At 40.2% G+C, this 18972-nt stretch overlaps 1 protein-coding gene across 1 annotated transcript in view; it reads right to left on the bottom strand.

The window, feature by feature from the left end:
* Positions 1 to 18972, bottom strand: part of Psmd1 (proteasome 26S subunit, non-ATPase 1) — a 93353-nt gene that overhangs the window by 13568 nt on the left and 60813 nt on the right. The window contains exons 17-19 of the mRNA XM_008838066.3: positions 14052 to 14166; positions 8157 to 8273; positions 2913 to 3015 (exon numbers count right to left, since the gene is read on the bottom strand). Of these exons, the coding sequence (XP_008836288.1) occupies positions 2913 to 3015; positions 8157 to 8273; positions 14052 to 14166 (335 nt within the window). The remainder of the gene's footprint in view (positions 1 to 2912; positions 3016 to 8156; positions 8274 to 14051; positions 14167 to 18972) is intronic.

The raw sequence follows: 18972 nt of genomic DNA, 5'->3' as shown, positions 1-18972 counted from the left end.
TACCACACTAGGGAAAGCAGCTGGTGATCTATTTCAATTCACAGTTCATGAATCTAACATGGAGTCTTGGAATTAGTCATGAGTTACCTAGAGTCTCCAAGATTGGAAGCAGTATACTTTATTTAGGATACACCTAGGACTTCTTTCTCTATACATAAGTGCTTTTAAAAAATAAGACTGAATCTGGGCATGGCAGCACACACTTTTAGTCCCAGCACTTGGGAGGCAGAGGCAGGCGAATCTCTGTGAGATAGAGCCCAGCCTGGTCTTCATAGTGAGTGCCAGACCAGCTGGAGCTACAGGGAGACCCTGTCTCAAAAGGACCAAAACACAAACAAACAAAAGCTGAGTGCTGAAGAGATGGCTCAGCTGTTCAGAGTGCATACTGCTCTTGCAGTAAGTACTCATCAGGTGGTTCACAACTGTCACAACTCAAGCTCCAGGGGATAGGATTCCTCTAGCCTCCTTGGGCACCTGAACTCTCATGTACATACATATATATACCCACACAAAGAAATACATACTTTATTCTGTGCTTTAATCGTGTCTTTAAGTTTTTTTTTTTTTTTTCATGTGTATGAGTGTACTGCCTGCATGTAGATAAGTGTACCCATGTTGAGCAATGCCCGAGGAAGTCAGAAGAGGCCATCGGATCCCCTGAAACTAGAACTGGAGTTAGGATGGTTGTTAGCCACCATGTGGGTCCTCTGCAAGAGCAGCCATTGCTCTTAACTGCTGAGCCATCTCTCTAGGCCCTTTAATCATGTCTTAATGTAGAAAAATATGTGATTATAATGTACCCATATTTATATAAAAAAAATCAACTGTCAATAAAAATCCTGCTTTCTTAGGTGTTATGTAGCATAATTATTAAAATCATGAGAAATACCTATTATGAGCTGTGAAGATCTATGTACACTTGCAGAAAAACCTAAGCACAAACCTTAGATTCGTAGAAAATTGTTCTCTTTCTTTTGGTCTTTTTGAGACATGGTCTCCCTGTATACTCGGCTGGCCTAGAACTCTGCCTGCCTCTGCCTCCTGAGTGCTCTTAACCACTGAGCCATTTCTCCAGCCTTAAGTTGGTCTCACTTTAACTAGCTTTGTGACTACTAAAAAGTACTTTAAGAGCTGCTCCCCTCCACCCATGAGAGTTTGAACATGAGGTCTTGAACTAGGAAACTACCGGTACAAAAGGAAAATTTTAACTGCCAATCCTTGGTTCAACAGAAAGTTTTCTAAGGAAGTAGAATAGGTCAAACAATAAAGTCAGCTGATTTTGATCAGAAGTTTAGACTGTGGGAGGGTGTATGGCTTGAAACCTGACCTGTTCTGGCCCCTGCCACATGCTCTAGACTGTACCTTTTGGGAGTAGAAAAATACTGCTTTGAAAGCCAGTGAATTAAGAATGATGATTCACAGGACAGGCATGATGGCCCATGCCTTTGATTCTACCACTCCAAGGGCAGAGGCAGGTGGATCTGAATTCAGGCCAGTTTAGTCTACAAGTGAGTTTGCATTGGATCTTAGCTGGGCATGGTAGCACATGCCTATGATCCCAGCACTGGGGAGGTTGAGGCAGAAAGGCTGGCTTGAGTTTGAGAGTAACCCGAGCTACAAAGTGAAATCCTGCTTCATTTCACCACCATTACTAACTGCCCTGCTGTATTTACCCCAACCTGCCAAGAGTCACTGAGTGCTTTACTAAGTGACAAGAACTGTTCTAATTGTTTTCTAATATTTTTAATCCTCTCAACATTGTGAGATAGACTTTGCAATATAAGAAAGCAGGAAAAAAGGGGCTGGAGAGATGGCTCAGTGGTTAAGAACACTGGCTGTTCTTGCAGAAGACCTGGGTTCGAATCCCAGCACCCACATGGCAGCTCTTTGAGTTCAAGGCCAGCCCGGTCTACATAGTGAATTCCAGACCAGCTGGGACTACTGGGAGACACTGGCTCAAAAACAAACAAACAAAAAAAAAAAAAAAAAAAAATTAAAAAAAAAAAAAAAAAAGAAAGCAGGAAAAAAGTAACTTCTCAGGCTGGAGAGAAGGCTCAGCGGTTAAGAATACTTGCTGTTCTTCCAGAGGACCTGGGTTTGATTCCCAGCACCCACAGGGTGGCTAATGACCTCTATAACTCCAGTTTCAGGGGATCTGACATCCTCTTCTGGCCTTTGTGGGCATTGCATGACATGGGTGTACTTACATACATGCAACAATACACTCATACACATAAAATGAAAATAAAATATTAAAAAAATTTTTTCAAGCTTATACAGCTGTTATATAAAAGAACCAGGAATTGCTGGGCAGGGTGTGCACACTTGTAATCTCAGCTACTTGTGGGAGGTTGAGGAAGAGAAGAGCAAATTTAAGGTATGACCCTGTCTCAGAATCAAATATAAAAGGGGGCAGTGGGTAGTGGCTTAGTGGCACAATACTAACATAGCATGTGTGATTCCTGATTCAAGCTTCAACAAGGATAGGGAATGGGTGGGGGCAATGACTAATATTCAAACATATACACTAAATTTTTTTTTTAGCTTTTATTTTTTGTGTATGAATGTATTGCCTGCATGCATGTAAGTGCATCTATGTCGTGCAACGTCCGAGGAGATCAGAGGAGGGCATCAGAATCCTCTGAAACTGGAGTTAAGATGGTTGTTAGTTTCCATGTGGGTGTTGGGAATCGAACCCAGGTCCTCTGTCAGAGCAGCCAGTGCTCATAACCACTGGGCTATCTCACCAGTCCCTCAAACAAATTATCTCTCTAAACTGTTGACTCCTCAAATTTTATCCTAGAACAATTTGCTTTGGACTCAATTTCCATTATGTCACAGAGAACATTAGATTACCCATTTCATTACATTTAGTTTCAACAAATACATCTGGAACATTTGAAAACATTTACCTGCATCCAGTATGCCTTGGGCCAGAATAGCGCCAAACTTGGCCATGACATCGTCATGCTTATCATTGATGACTTTGGAATACAGCTGCCTGAACTGATTCACCTGAAGGAGCAAGAAAAAGCGTGACAGTCTCATTCTCTTCTTTTGTTGTACCACTTTAGAGCTCCCAAGAAACTACCCTAATGGCAATGAAACTTAGTTCTGAATTTTACAACATTCAAAAGAGAGGGACATGGACCAGATGTGAAGGCAAAACAGCTCTGTGCTTGAAATCCTAGTGTTATGATTTTCTGGTGTGGGAGCACTAGCTCTGTTTTCAATCTTTATTCCACAGTGGATGATTCAGACTCAAGGGAATGCTTGATACAATTTTATTCGGTACCAGTCAGTCAGCAGGCCCCAACAGTTCAAGCAAACACTAAAGCTTTTACTGCACTTTGAATTACAGCTATGTTGCTTACTGTCAACCTTGCAGATTTCCTAATTGGCACAGCCCTCCAGTTCCATCTTAAACTATCCTTTAACCAGATGTGTAAAGTAACTGTATTCACATATACTGTAGAGATTTGCATTATGAACACAAATTGACTTCTGAAGATCTGTCAGAATCAGTACTCTTTTTTTTTTTTTTCAGTCTTTTTGAAGCAGGGTCCCCCTGTAGCCCCAGCTATCCTGGAACTCCCTATGTAGACCAGGCTGGCCTTGAACTCACAGAGATCCGCCTGCCTCTGCCTCCCAAGTGCTGGGACTACAGGCATGCGCCACCATGCCCGGCTAGAATCAGTACTCTTATGACTCATTGATGGTGATTTTAGTAGTAATTTCTGTATACGTTACTATTTTCTACATTTTCCTGAAATGACTATGCATTATTTTCATAATAAAATACTTACAAAGTAGAAAAAAGTGATGGGGAGATATGGGAGGTATTGCAGGGGAAGGAGTGGGCATGGATTTGATCAAAACACTTTTTTTGCATGTATGAAATTCTCAATAAAGTTTTTTTGAAAGTTAAAAAAAAAACTTAAAAAGTGATCTCTTTAAATCTGTCTGGGTGGTAATATGGGAGTATTTCATGCTTCTTTTGTGTCTTATACTTTTTTATTTTCCCAACAGTGCTTCTCAAATGGTAGGCACCCAGGAAGAAGTCTGCTTAAGTACCACATGATCATGGAACTCCCCAAATCTGCTAAAAGCAGAGAACATGAAATTTGAGTTTCCCAATATAATGACATTATCAAGTATTCTTTTAGAATCTCTTCTTTCCTTTATGTGTATTGGTCTGAGAGGCCAGTGTGATACTGTGGCAGAGCAAAGGGATCAGACAACCCCAGCATATAACTATCTCTGCTCTTAGGAGCTATTTGGGTGAATTATTAGTTTGTTTTTTTGTCTCTACCTTCCTTGTGCCCTTTTTCCTTTTTCTTTTCAGATGGTGTCTTCTTTTGAGGGTGATAAGCCAGGTCTTGAACTCCTGGGTCCAAATGATCCTTTGCCTCTGCCTCCTGATGGCTGGGGCTACATTGAGCAGCTGAAACTACAACTACAGATATGTGCCACCGTATTTGGCCAATTACTAGCTCTTCTGAGCTTTAGGTTTTTTCTTCTCTATAAGAATTACCTGGGGTAACACATGGTCATGTATACGTAAGGCATTTCATAATCCAGTAAGCATGAATGTGTTACCATATGGAGGCAGAACACTATTCTTTTTGACTATTAGCTCTGCCACCTAAATAATGCTAACTAAATAATATTCCTTAACCATTGTTCTCAGTTTTATTCATAGGAAGCAATGGATTCTAGTGGGGAAAAACAATGTACATGATCACTTCTAAGTCACTTACTTTGAGGCCTTACCTCTTTATAGAGCACAGTATGATTAAATAATCACTAAATTCACATTATAAATACTAAGGTTTGATGTTTTTACATTGGTTCAATAGGTCAAATTCCTTTGATTTTGAACTTATTTTAAATGAACACAACGTTGCCTTATATAGGATGGAAAATTTATGTGCTAAAGGTTCATGAAATATTTCATGAACTTACAATAATAAATGCTGGACAAAGCACTGTATATTATAAAGAAGAATTAAATACAAAATCTCACTTAAAACAGGAAAGCACCCAATGGAATTGAAAGATGTATTTTTTTAAGTCAATGCAAACACTAATAATAAGTAAATATTTTTAAAAGTTAATTTTTGTTCATCACATACTCTTTTTTCACTTTTTTCTTTTTTGGGGGATGGGTAGGTAGATGGGTGGCAGGGAAAAGGATCTCCCTGTTAGCCCCAACTGACTTAGAAGTTGCTATGTAGACCAGGCTGGCATTGTTCTCACAGAGATCTACCTGCCTCTGCCTCCTGAGTACTGGGACTAAAGGCGTGTGCCACCATGCCTGGCCTCAGTTTAATTCTTAAATGTTCATTATCATAATTCTTGGGAGAGAATTTATTACATTGTAGAGTAAGACAGTGCCTTAAATTTGCAAGGCTGGGCCAGCATTCAGGAAACAGAGGTGGGCAGATCTCTGTGACAGGAAGCCAGCCTGGCTTACATAATGAGTTCTAGGCTAGCCAGGGTTACAAAGTGAGATCCCGCCTAAATAAATAAATATATATAAAATATATTATATATATATAAAATAGGGATCCATCTAGCTCTGGCATAAAGTCATGGATTTTAAACATTTATCATATTCTGACTTGCCACCCTCCCCCCCAAAAAAAGTGTTGCATAATGCAAACAGGACTCATCTTCTGTCTTCCTTTAAATGTGGGTCTACAGGGCACGATGGCACATGCCTTTAATCCCAGCACCTGGGAGGCAGAGGCAGGTGGTTCTCTGTGAGTTTGAGGCCAGCCTGGTCTACATAGCGAGTTCCAGGCCAGCTGGAGCTACAGGAAGACCCTGTCTCAAAAAGACCACATATATATATATGTATGTGTGTGCATAAAATTATATTCTGAATTCTACACCTTATACTTCTGAGGGGAAAAAATCCACTCTTAGATCAGGAGAAAAAAAATCAAGTTTTTGGGTTCATTTCTGATGAATCATGACAGTCCACAAAAGCCTAATGTACTAAAACTATAATTTTATTTTAGAATTAAGAAGGTTACTAAGTTTGGCTAAACACTATCCTGCTTCCAAAACAGATACTTATAAATGGTGGGCAAAGCTTCTCTGGACCAGATCATAGGATAGATGGTATTAGGCAAGAAGGAGCACTAGTCACCAAGCCTGAAAGAGCCTCCCATTTCCATCCACCACAGGCCTGGAGCTACATGTGTATGTGTGGCCATGCCTGGCTTTCATATGGGATCCAGAGAGCTAAATTAAGCTTACATACCAAGCATTCTTACCCACTAAATCACCTCTCCAGACCTCGCACCTGGTTTCATCATTGAAATTCTATGCCAAAACATTTGTCTAGTTGACAATACAAGCAACATGAAAGCAACATGTGAGGTCTAAGTGAACAAATATTTATACATGACTATTTGAGGGTGGAGATTCTTTAATGACATTACTCAGTTGGATAACCTCTAAAAGTTCAGTACAAGATCAAAAGCAGAAAGAAAGAAAAGCTACACTTATGAAAGCTGCTATATTTAAAAGCATACATGCTGTGTTTGGAAAGGAGTTTATATTCTAGAAGATATAATATATTAACTAATATTTTGTAAAAACAAGATGAGAAGTCAGATTCTAGTCTTGTAAATGATTCTAAGAAAGAAGCACTAGTGAAATGAGACAAAAATGGTAGCGAGTGCTCAGAAACTAAAATAATAATAAAAAAAACCCTCAGCTGTGCATGGTGGCGCACGCCTTTAATCCCAGCGCTCGGGAGGCTGAGGCAGGCAGATCTCTGTGAGTTCAAGGCCAGCCTGGTCTACATAGTGAGTTCCAGGACAGCTGGGACTACAGGGAGACCCTGTCTCAAAAAGACAAAAAAAAAAAAAAAATTCCAAGCCTGATAAGTTTAGTATATATAAATAAAATATATGCATTTTCTGTTTCTCAACAAAATGGTTTTTAAAAAATATTTTTTTATTTATTATTATTTCGTAGCGGCCATGTGGGTGCTGGGAATCGAACCTAGGTCCTCTGCAAGAGCAGTCAGTGCTCTTAACTGCTGAGCCATCTCTCCAGCCCCCAAAATGGGGTTTAAAAAAATATTTTTATACTTACTATTTTTATGTGTACGAGTGTATTGCCTGCATGCATGTAAGTGGACCATTGTTATGTAATGTCTGCAAGTGTCAGAAGGTGTTGGATCCCCTGGAACTGGAGTTACAGGAGGGTTGCTAGCTGCCATGTGGGTGCTGTGAATTGAACCAGGGTCCTCTGTAAGAGCAGTCAGTACTCTTAACCACTGAACCATCCCTCCAGCCACCCAGAATGAGAAGTTTTGACTGAAGTATCTATATTAATATATCTATATTACATATTAAAGACTAATGTGAAGTTTAAGAGATTGTTGAGGAAACTTCTAAATACCTCAAAATCTGTTATGGAGCAACCTAGAGGAGAAGCCTATAGAAGACAACTGAGAGAGATCTCTTGAAGAAAGTTGGGCCATCTTTCTCCCTCAGCCTAGGTCCACAGAAAGGGGCTTCAAAGGGGCCACTTGGAGGACTCAATATGATCAGGTCAGAGCACCTGCATCTAAGCGAGAGGCACCAGTCTTAGCTAGCATTGAGAACTACCTCAAAAGAGGCAAAATATGGAAGAGCATTTCTCTGGTGTGGATGTCGGTCAAATGAGAAAGAAAACTTCCTGAGCTGTTTGGTACTCTGTCCAAAAGGATTGCCTAGGAGGGTAACAATATAGATGCACTTATTTTTAAACCAATGTGCTATATAAAATGACTGTACTGCAAGACCTTTTATTACCTCAGAGGGAGAACCAGAAATGTCATGGACTATTTGAATTTGTATCCTGTAGCAGGGTTATAAATGATTTCTACTGCATAAATTTAAAAGGGCAGTGATAAGCAAGAAAAAAAGAGGAAGAAAAAAAGAGCTGATTTTATGGTGAGTTAGAAAATTTCAAAGATAGAAATATACTTAAATTAACAAAGTAACCTTAAGTTTATAAAATCTACATACCGTGTAATTATAGGTTTTCTGTTCTACTGGCCTTAAATGTGCTCTTTATACTTCCTGTGACTAAGATAAGCCACCAAAGAAAAGCTCAAAACAGCCCTCTTCTAGAGTGTTTTGTCTGCTCACCTTTGGACAAGTGATTTCAGTCTGTTGGATCATGATGAGAGCCGAAGCTATCAGAGCCCCTTGCCTCACGTAGTTCACAGGGTCATTTGTCATTGGCTCTAGTAAATTAATTGCTTCCTGAAAGCATCAGAAACAAACAAACAAAACTTTACATGGAGTTGAGATAACTGCACTTTCAAATTATTGCCACTCTAAGCCAATATTTTCATCTCAAAAAGCATAGTAACAAGTTAATTTAAGACTACTTGACCATACTAGATTAATGTAATTGATGGTAAGTGAAAAGAAAGCTTTAGAACTTAAGTGCTCTTCCTGGAAGAGGTCATAAAGAAGTTATGAGACAAAATTTAGAAAAAATGGTATTAACATTTGTTAAATACCTAATATTTTTCCGGCATAGTATACCATAATGCTATCCATATAATCATATTAATCCTAAAAACAAAAACAACATTCAACACAGAACCATCTTTACAAATAAAACAGGGGCTGGAGAGATGGCTCAGCAGTTAAGAATACTGGTTGTTCTTGCAGAAAACCCGGGTTCAAATCCCAGCACCCACATGGCAGCTAAAACTGTCTGTAACTCCAGTTCCAGGGGATCTGACAGCTTCTTCTGAACTCCATGGGCATTGCATGACACAGGTACACTTACCTACATGTAAGCAATACATGCATACACATAAAATAAAAAATAAATAAATAAAATAGCCGGGTGTGGTGGTACATGCCTTTAATCCCAGCACTTGGGAGGCAGAGGCAGGTGGATCTCTGTGAGTTCAAGGCCAGCCTGGTCTACATAGTGAGTTCCAGGACAGCTGGGGCTACAGGGAGACCCTGTCTCAAAAAGACCAAAAAACAACAACCCCCCCAACAACAACAACAACAACAAAAACAACAAAAAACAGTTTAAGATGGCTCAGTGGGTAAGAGTGCTGCTTGCTCTTGCAGAGGACATGGGTTCAGATCCCACTACCCGTAGGGTGGCTAACAACCATCCGTAACTGCAGTTCTAGGGGACCTAATACCCTCTTCTGTTCTCCTTGGGCACTGCATGCACAGGTGCACTTGTACACAGGCAGGCAAAACACTCATACACATAAAATAAAAATGAATAAGTAAGAAAATTAATAAAATTTTTTTTAAAAGGTATTTTACCCCAAATCATGTAAACAGCACAAACTCAGGGCAGTCTGATTCTAAAACCTCTATTATGTACTTAACCTTCAAATACTAGTATAAGGTAATACTGCTGATGATTTTACAAGACCTAGTTTTGGAAAATCAAATAACAACAAAACACATAGACACTCAGAGCAAAGTTATACTTGGGCTGGGTGTGGTGGCACTCTTCATCCCAGCACTGGGAGGCACAGGCAAGCAAATCTCTATGAGATTGAGGCTAGCCTGGTCTGCAAAGCAAGCTCTAGGCCAGCTGTGGCTATAGGGAGATTTTGTCTCAAACAAACAAACACAAACAAACAAACATTACCCCCTCTTAAAGGAATCAGGCACTTTGTAAAACCTAGCATTTGACTACTGTATATGGCCAACTTCTATTAATACCTTGCAGGACCTCTAGGAAAAACCCATTGAAATCAGACAAAACCTCAGAATAGAATGGGGGAAATGGGCAGCAGGCCCCAATCTAGCCAAAGAACTATTGGCAAATGATTACTGTGGGATGAAGGAGAGTAGATCTTCTCTAAAGGAGCGACTCTACATATGCTGACTAGACTCCTGTGGATGAACTTGTACCGAGGAACATCTGGGTACAAATGCTTGACTGGATAGGACCTAACATACATGATAGAATACCTGAAATCTGGTGGTGGTGGGGTCTATGGAGGGTGGGGAGGGGGTCTAAATTTGATTAAGATCTATTATATGCAATGAATAAAAACTCAATAAATAGGCTGGGCATGGTGGTGCATGCCTTTAATACTGGCACTTGGGAGGCAGAGGCAGGTGGATTGTTTTGAGTTCAAGGCCAGCCTGGTCTACATAGTGAGTTCTAGGACAGCTGGGACTACAGGGAGACCTGTCTCAAAAAGACAAAAACAAAAACAAAAACAAAAACAAAAAACCAAAAGCCTCAATAAATAGAAAAAAAATCTGGAAAAAAGGAGATAACAAACATACTGAGTACGTATATCTTTTTTTCTCCTTCAGTGAAAAATGTGATGATACTGTGCAGAAGAGTTTTCAAACATGCTATTTTTATTTTTGTCCTACTAGACACAGAACCCAGGGATTAGCTTATGTTAGGCAACCATTCCACCACTGAACTACAGCCCTTTTTAGTATCTTTTTTTTATTTTGAGACAGGGGTCTAGCTAAGTTGTGCAGGCTGTCATAAAATCTGTCAACCTAGCTGGGCATGGTGGTACACACCTTTGATCCCAGCACTTGGGAGGCAGAGGCAGGCAGATCTCTGTGAGTTCAAGGCTAGCCTGGTCTACATAGTGAGTTCCAGGACAGCTGGGGCTACTGGGAGACCCTGTCTCAAAAAAAAAAAAAAAAATTGCCAATCTTCTGCCTCAGCTTCTTGAGTAGCTGGGATTATAGTTGTGCAACACTATCATGCCCAGCATAAACACTGTTATTTTTATGTAGTTGTCATGATTAAAAATATAATAAAATTTCTAATTTGTAAGCTGAAAGACAGTAACTTGGCTTCTGAGTTATATAATATAACCTCAAGGGTATATTTTAGATTAGGTCAATGTTTCAAGTTCTTAAATAAAAATAATCAAATACCAAATCTCATTGAGCTACCTAGGTCACACAAATCATCTAGAAATAAAGCAGACTTGTTTAGCATGAGTAATAAAAATTTTTCATTGTATTAACTTGTCAGATGCTATGTTTCAAAGAACATTTTCTCCTAGACATTACATTAAGTTTAGAATAATCTGGAAAGAAAAAAAAAATCCAATTTGTATTTTACTTATGAGAACTGACATAAATGTAAATTAAAAACTTGAGAAGGAAATAGTTAGCAAAATATCCAACTACATCTTTGTTTATAGAACAGATGTATACAGGAAAAAAATGGGGCCGGAGGATAAAGGTACCCACGGCCAAGCCTGAAAACCTGAGTTCCATTCCTGAGACTTGCACGGGGGTAAGGAGAACTGACTCCTGCAAGTTACTGAGTTCCACATGTGTGTCATGTTGCACATGTGGACACATATACACACACACCAGCAATTTAAAAAAGAAAAAAATTTAAAAAGGCCAATTTATTATATACCTAGTGATCTTTATAATAAAACTGGATACAAACAATAAAAATTTATTTTAATTATGTATATAGTGTGTGTGTGCGCATGTGCGTGCCTATGTGGAAGGGTATATGTATGTGAGTGCAAGTGCCTGAGGAGGCCAGAAGAGGGTGTGGTGCTGGGGAACCAAACACAGGCCCTCTGAAAGAGCAGCAAGTGCTCTTTGCCACTGAGCCATCTCTCCAGCCCCACACACTTTTATAAGAAATACCCTCCCTAAGTCAGGTGTGGTAGTGCAAGTCAGTAGTCCCAGCGCTTGGTGGGGGGCAGAGGCAGGCAGAGCTCTGTGAGTTCAAGGCCAGCCTGGTCTATATAGTGAGTTCAAGGACAGCTGGGGCTACAGGGAGACCCTGTTCCAAAAAGACCAAAATAAAACCCCCAAAACATAAAATCCCCAGAAACACCCTCCCCTAAACATCTTGGAAGAGGGAGTGGAAAGAATGTAAGAGCCAGAGGGACAAGATACATGTTACTATTTAAGGCATTCTAGACATGATAGAGAAACATGACAATGAAATCGCCACAGTATGGTAGCCTAACAAGATCTGCATATAATAACAAAACCAGTTACGAAGGTAGATGAAGGGAATTTCAAGGAGTCCCACCTCAAGATGAAGAGCTGAAGGTAATCAATGAATGCCCAGGGAGGAAGAATCCATTTTTTCCAGGGACTAGTTCCCTGAGAGGTTATCTAACTCCAAGGGGGCAGTCCTAAGCATAGGTACACAGGAACATCACTGAGTGGACCCTGTATTATCTATAAATGTATGCGTGTATATGCAACAAGAATAATCAAGGAAGGGGACAGAAAATTGAGAGGGGGTAGGAAGAGGAAGGGAGGCTGGGAGGGATAGAAACGGTGCCAAGATTATACGCATTAGAACATTCACATGTGCACACATACGTGTGTCTGTGGATGCCCATGTATGAATACACATGTAAAGCTGGAGGCCAACTCCAGGTATTGTTCTCAAGAACCATTTACCTCATTTGTCGAGACAGGGTCTCTCACTGGCCTGGAACTCAGCAATGAGGATGGGCTGACTGGCTAGTGAACCCCAGTCTCTTCAGTGTTGAGATTACAAGAGTGCACCATTGCAGCTGGCAATTCTTTTTTAATATTTAGTTTTTATTTTTTAATTATTTTATGTGTATGAGTGCATTGCCTGCATGTATGTGAGTGCACTTGTGTCGTGCAATGCGGTGGAGATCAGGTGAGGGCGACGGATTCCCCTGGAACTCTAGTTTAAGGATGGTTCATAGCCGCCACATGGGTGGTGGGAATCAAACCTGGGTCCTCTCTGCAAGAGCAGTCAGTGCTCTTAACTGCTGAGCCATCTCTCTAGCCCCAGTAGTTTATATTTTTAAAATATTGCTAGTCAGAATTGTCTCAAACTTTTCTGCACAACTACCATATAAACTAAAAGAAAAAGGATATTGCTTCTAAATTCTGAGGTACATGTCTTCAACCAACATTATCAGACTCAGCCACAGCAGCAACAGAGAATGAAAATAAAAATCAATGTAATTTTGAAAAAAAAATTCCTTCCCTAAATAAATTATGTGCCAAGTATGACTCTATTTTATTAATTTCTTTGTCTTTAACTCATTACATAGACCAGGCTGGCCTTGAACTCATAGAGATCACCTGCCTCTGCCTCAGCTGGGATTAAAGGTGTGTACCACCATGCCCAACCAGCGTCAAGTATGATTTTCAATTCTAGTAGTGAATATTTTATTCACAGGAATCTTATGTTTCAGTAGAAAGAACAAAGACAGTGGGCTAAATAGTTACAGAGATGCCCAGTGGCTCCAGCTGGCCTCGAACTTGTTATGCAGACCAGGCTTGCCTCCATCTCAAAGATCCACCCCCTGTTCCTCCTGAGTACTGGAATAAAAGGTTTGCACCACCACACCCACCTAATTTTGTAATTTTTGAGCCCTTAACAAATACCATGTTATCTATTAAGATCAGAGAACACAAGCAAATAGCACAAAATGATTTGCCTCAAACAGAAACACTTGAAATCAAAATGAGGTAATTAAAAAAAAAAGAAATTTAAAAAAAGGGTAGGTAGTGAGAGGGCTCAGTGGGGAAAAGTGATTGCCACCAAGCCAAAGGTGATGGATGACCTGAGTTTGATTCCTGAAACCCACATGGTAGAGAACTGACTCCTGCAAGTTGTCTTCTGATCTCCACGACATATGTACCTACACATACATGCTAGATAGCGGCAATAAAATTTATTTTAAATGAGCTGATTTTGGTGGCTTCACACAGCAATCTTAATTTCCACAATACTAATTACACCATAAAAATAACCATGTAAAATGATAGTTCTTTAAAGAAAAAAAACAAAACAAAACAAAACTCCTTTCTCCCCTCACTCCCTCTTTTAAAAAGAAGTGTTTCCAGTAGAGACTCAGGAACAGTTATCCATGTAAGTGGTTCTCGGCAGCATTCAGCATAGCAAAGCTTTGTGAGCTGAGTTCAGTCTTGGAAACACACTACACCTGTATTTCTACAGCTGTTTTCATAAACTCTTCTGCAATGGTAAACAAACTGGCACCAGGAAAAGAACTGACAACATTGGATTCAGGCTTTTACCTTGTTTCCTGTACCAGCACAGCAGATCCCAAGGGCCATTGCAGCTCCATAGCGCACATGAGGGTTGTAACTCTCTGACAACAAAGAAACAACGCTGGGACACTGTTCAGGCGTCCTGATAATAATGGGGGTGGGAACGGGGACATGAAGACAATGTTAGAGGTAACATATTAAATCAAACTGGAAGAATTATAGCCTACTTTTTTCTTTATTTTTAGTTATAGGAAACAACAGTATTTAACAAATAAACTGTACAATTAAAAATCTCCCACAGAGCTGATTGTGTTGGCATAGAACTGTAATCCCAGTACTAGGGAAAGCAGAGACAGGAAGATCATGAGTTGAGGTCAGTCTGTGCCAGTTCAAAGCCATCCAGGAACACAGAGCAACACTGTTTATAAGGAATTACAGGGAAGAGCTGGGCATGGTGGCACATCCCAGCACTCGGAAGGCAGAGGCAGGCGATCTCTGTGAGTTTGAGGCCAGCCTGGTCTACATAATGAGTTCCAGGGCAGCTGGGGCTACAGGGAGACCCTGTCTCAAAAACCAAAAACCAAAACAAAACAAAAAATACAGGGAAAAAAATTCTCAGAGTCTATTCAAAGTATAAATGTATTTCCTGTATTGACAGAAAACATGCAGAGGAGGCCTTATCAAAGACTTCTCAGCATTACGGGTACTTCCCAGTCACATGGGCAGCACTCTGCTCTGCAACCACTCTCCTGTTTTCTGGTTCCTATGTATCTTGTTCCAGAAGACAAATCATTTATGGTGTCTCTTAAATGTTTCCAGAGTGGCACTGCGAGGGTTTAAAGGAGGCGCTGAAGCAGTGCAGACTTGCAAATGGGGGGCTTCTCTAATCAAGAAGTTCTAGCTGAAGAATTGGAAATAGGCTCTGATGACCAACTTTAGTGTAAAAATGCAACTGATAGTGGTAGTGTGAACCAAGGAAACCTGGTTATTAACAATTCCATTGCTCAAGAATGGCCGTAGAAGAGTGTGTGCACAGAACAGTTCACTGAGATGTGTGGAGATGTGTGGAGTTGGGGGCTGGGCAAGTGTTTGGCCTTCTTACGTTTCATTTGTGAGTTATTTAAAATAAAATGATTTTATTCCAAAAACAAAACAAAACAAAAACCCAAACAAAAAAACCCCAAAGGATACAAGAGAGAGACCAAAAAGATGCAACTGCCATTACTTTAAACTATGAGAAAAGCAGATCTAGAAGGAAGATCAGATGTTCAGTTTTGGACATTCTGAGTTTGAGACAGGTTTTAGACTTCTAAGGGAAATATACTGTCTTGGGCTTGTGAGATGGTTCAGCAGGTAAAAGTGTTTACCACCAAATCAGATAACCTGAGTTGGAACCCTAGAACCTACATGGTGGAATGAGAGAACTGATGACTCCTACAAATTGTTCTCTGACTTCCACACTCACACCATGGAATTTTCCCACCCATAAACATACACATAAACAAACATAATTAAAACAAACATAAGAGTCTAAAGTGGAAGGAAAAATACAGACTAGAAATACAAATGTGGGAGCTTCAGTATACAAGCAGCATTTAGTTGTAAAATCTTATATTATCAAATGTAGACAGACAGGGAAAAAGATCCGAAACAGCCCTAAAGGAGCGCCAACAGTGAGAGGGTGAGGAAAAGAACAGAGCAAGCAAAGAGTAGCAGGCAGCAGCAAGCAGTGAGGCAAGGAAGAACCAACTGGGTCAAAACGCTGCTGTAAGTAGATAGCACAGGCTACATCACATTCTACACAAACAGAAACTGAAGCTCAGAGAAAAATTAAGGCTTATCCAAGACCTTCTAACCCTATGGTATGTTGCCTGTCTTACTTTATGACCAGAGTCATTCTAGGACACAAATGGGCTAGAAACAAAGCTTTTGGAGGGAGAAAATGAAGATGAAATAATCTGAGTAGGAACCTGAGGGGAATCAACTTCTTAAGAGAATGAATAATAATAAGCCAGAAGAAGGGCTGGAGAGATGGTTCAGCGGTTAAGAACACTGACTGTTCTTGCAGAAGACCCAGGTTCAAATCCCAGCATCCACATTGGCAACTAACAACTGTCCTAACTCCAGTTCCAGAGGATCCAACAGTCTCTTCCGCCCTCCTTGGGCACTGAACGACATGGGTGTACTTACCTACATGCAGGCAATACACACATACACATAAAAAAATAAAAATAATAAATAAAATATTTTTTTAAAGAGCCAGAAGAGAGTCTATGAAAATAAAGAACTTGCCTTCTAGCATTTGGGAGGCGGATCTCTATGAGTTTGAGGTCAACCTGGTCTATATAGTGAGTTCCAGGCCAGCTCTGTCTCAAAAAGACAAGTTTAAAAAAAAAACAAAAAACCTATCCTGATAGGGTGTCTTTGAAGTCAAAAGATGAAAAGTCTTAAGAAAAGCTTAGTCAACAGGACTGAGCAATTGTGGGGTCCTTCCTCCCCTCGTGGGTCGTTGGCCACCAATCCACAAGAACAAAGGGAGCAGAAGTGACGAACGGGGTCAGGACAACCAGTGAGCACTGACGGAAGAAAGCCCTTCCGGGGAGGTAGATTCAGTGATACAGCTCCAGACTCAGTGAAACAGCTCCATTTATTCAGTGGGGGTCAGGGAAAATATATAGTGTGGAGGCAGCAGCCAAAGCTTCAGCTGATAGGTGCTCATAGTATGCTTTATTTACATGTAGTAGAGGGATCCTATCATCTGACTATGGGGCAATGCCTAATTATCATATAGAAAAAACCTGGGGGTAGTTTTTACTTCAGGTAACTATGCCAAAGGTCATGTTCCAAATGAGGTCAGGCATCCATGCTTCGTGGCACTTTCCAGGTAAGTCAGGCAGAGAGCAGCCCCCCCCGCCCAAAGGGAGTCTTTCCATATAACGCTGAGCCCCTCAGAGCTATCTGGACATGGAGGACTACAACCTTAGCAGCAGGGTCCCCCAACAAGCAATGAACACAACAATTGATATGAGTTTCCTAGACCTGTTTTAGCAGAATGTTGGAAGTAAAAATATGATTATAAGAGCTATAGATTATGTAGGTGACTAAGAAAAAAGATGATCAATTCTTTAAAGATAAAAGATGATAAACTGGGTGTGGCGGTACATGCCTTTAATCACAGCAGAAGCAGGTGAATCTCTATGAGTGTGTTCCAGGCCAGCTGGGCCTACCAGGAGACCCTGTCTCAAAAAGACAAAAAAAAAAAAAAAAAAAAAAGATGATGTATGTATAAGGATATGCTTTCCTTTCTATTACTAGAAATGAGCATACCTGACAGGAAGAAGTAGGGGAGTAGGTGGGCAGGAGTGGAACAGTCACAGCATGGATATATTTCCAAAAACGAAATATCTTTTTCAGCAAGGCTGCAAAAGTTGAGACCATGAAGCCAAGTGGAGGCCAGCTGAAGCAGAAAATAACGTGCCCTCCAAGAAGGATAGGATGGATGAGAGAAACATTCTGAACACAAGTGACAGGTGATGGTGACTGTCTATGTGCTTCAATGAAGTAGGAAGTAAAGGGGGAGGGGGCTGAATTAGAACAGTGTATAATGACACATACGTTATGTATGAACTGTCACAACAGAGGCTAGGGAAGTAGGTCAGCTAGTGAACTGCTGGCCTCACAAGCATGAGAATCAAAGTTTGATGCCTGTACCCATGTGAAAAGCTAGGTAGAGTGGTATGACCTTGTAATCTCAGCACCGAGGAGGCAGGACCCCTGAAGCTCACTAGCCAGCTAGTCTAGTCTAACTGCTGAGCTCCACGAAAATGAAAGACCCTGTTTCAAATTAAGTGACTAATATCCCTGAGGATGATAATTTTTTCCTGTAGCGTCCATATGCATGTGCACACATATTTATACATACCTGTATGTATACATGAGAAAAAAAGCCTAATAAAACCCATTTCTTTGTATATTAACTTTAAAAATTTAATTAATTAAAAAAGCAATGTCAGCAGGGAGAGAAAAATGAAAGCTTAAGGAGAACTGATTAAGTTTGGAATACCTATTTTTAATGTTTTAGCTCATTCACTGATCTAATTAGAGAATAAACCAAGGGGTCAGGTGCTATAGCTCACTTGGTAGGTGCTTGCCTAGCCTAGTATGCAAGAAGCTCTGAATCTGAATCCCAGTACCATAAAACTGGACATGGTGGTGCATGCTTGTCATCCTAGTACTCAGGAAGTGAAAGAAGTTTGAGCAGGCATTCAATGTCATCCTTCAAGGATGTTCCAGTTCTAGGCCAGCTACATGAAACCCTATCTCAACAAACAAAGAACAAGAAAGGAATGAATAAAAAGAAAGCTGAGAAATATTTGAAGTGTGCTGTGGCTCCTGCTGAAATGATGTTACCTTAGTTCTACCATGTTTATAGAGCTTGTTTACATCCCTCCCATAGTTATGTTACAAGAAGAGAGAAAATGCTTATTTTATTCACCACAGCATTACCAGGACCATATGATACTACATATTTCTCAAATGAATGTGTATATAAGGGACACAACTTTTAGGATAGAAACTCCTTAATGCCTAGTGTTTAACAGATATGACTGAGAGGTTAGACAAATGTCCTTGGCTAATATTTAAAGTGTCTTTCTAGACTTATAAAAGGTACAGACCAGACTGTCCTTTGTGGTCAAGGCTAGAATTTATTCCATAAATTAAAATTTCAGGGAGCCTTAGAAAAAATTTTAAAAGGTTTTCTTTCTGCTGTGACCAGATCAGCGACTAAGTCTATTAAATTGTGTTAATAAGAATTCCTGAATCTTGGGTCTCAAAATGTATGCTTAGCACATGCAAGAACCTGGGATTTCCAGCAAAACACACACTCACACACACACACACACACACACACACAAAAAAAAATTTTTATAAGAGAGTCTCCACAGAG

The sequence above is a fragment of the Nannospalax galili genome, unplaced genomic scaffold, assembly GCF_000622305.1.
Source record: "Nannospalax galili isolate Female #2095 unplaced genomic scaffold, S.galili_v1.0 scaffold1138, whole genome shotgun sequence".
Lineage (NCBI taxonomy): Eukaryota > Metazoa > Chordata > Mammalia > Rodentia > Spalacidae > Nannospalax > Nannospalax galili.
Note: the sequence above shows the minus strand (reverse complement) of the source record. Positions and strands in the feature narration are given on the sequence as shown.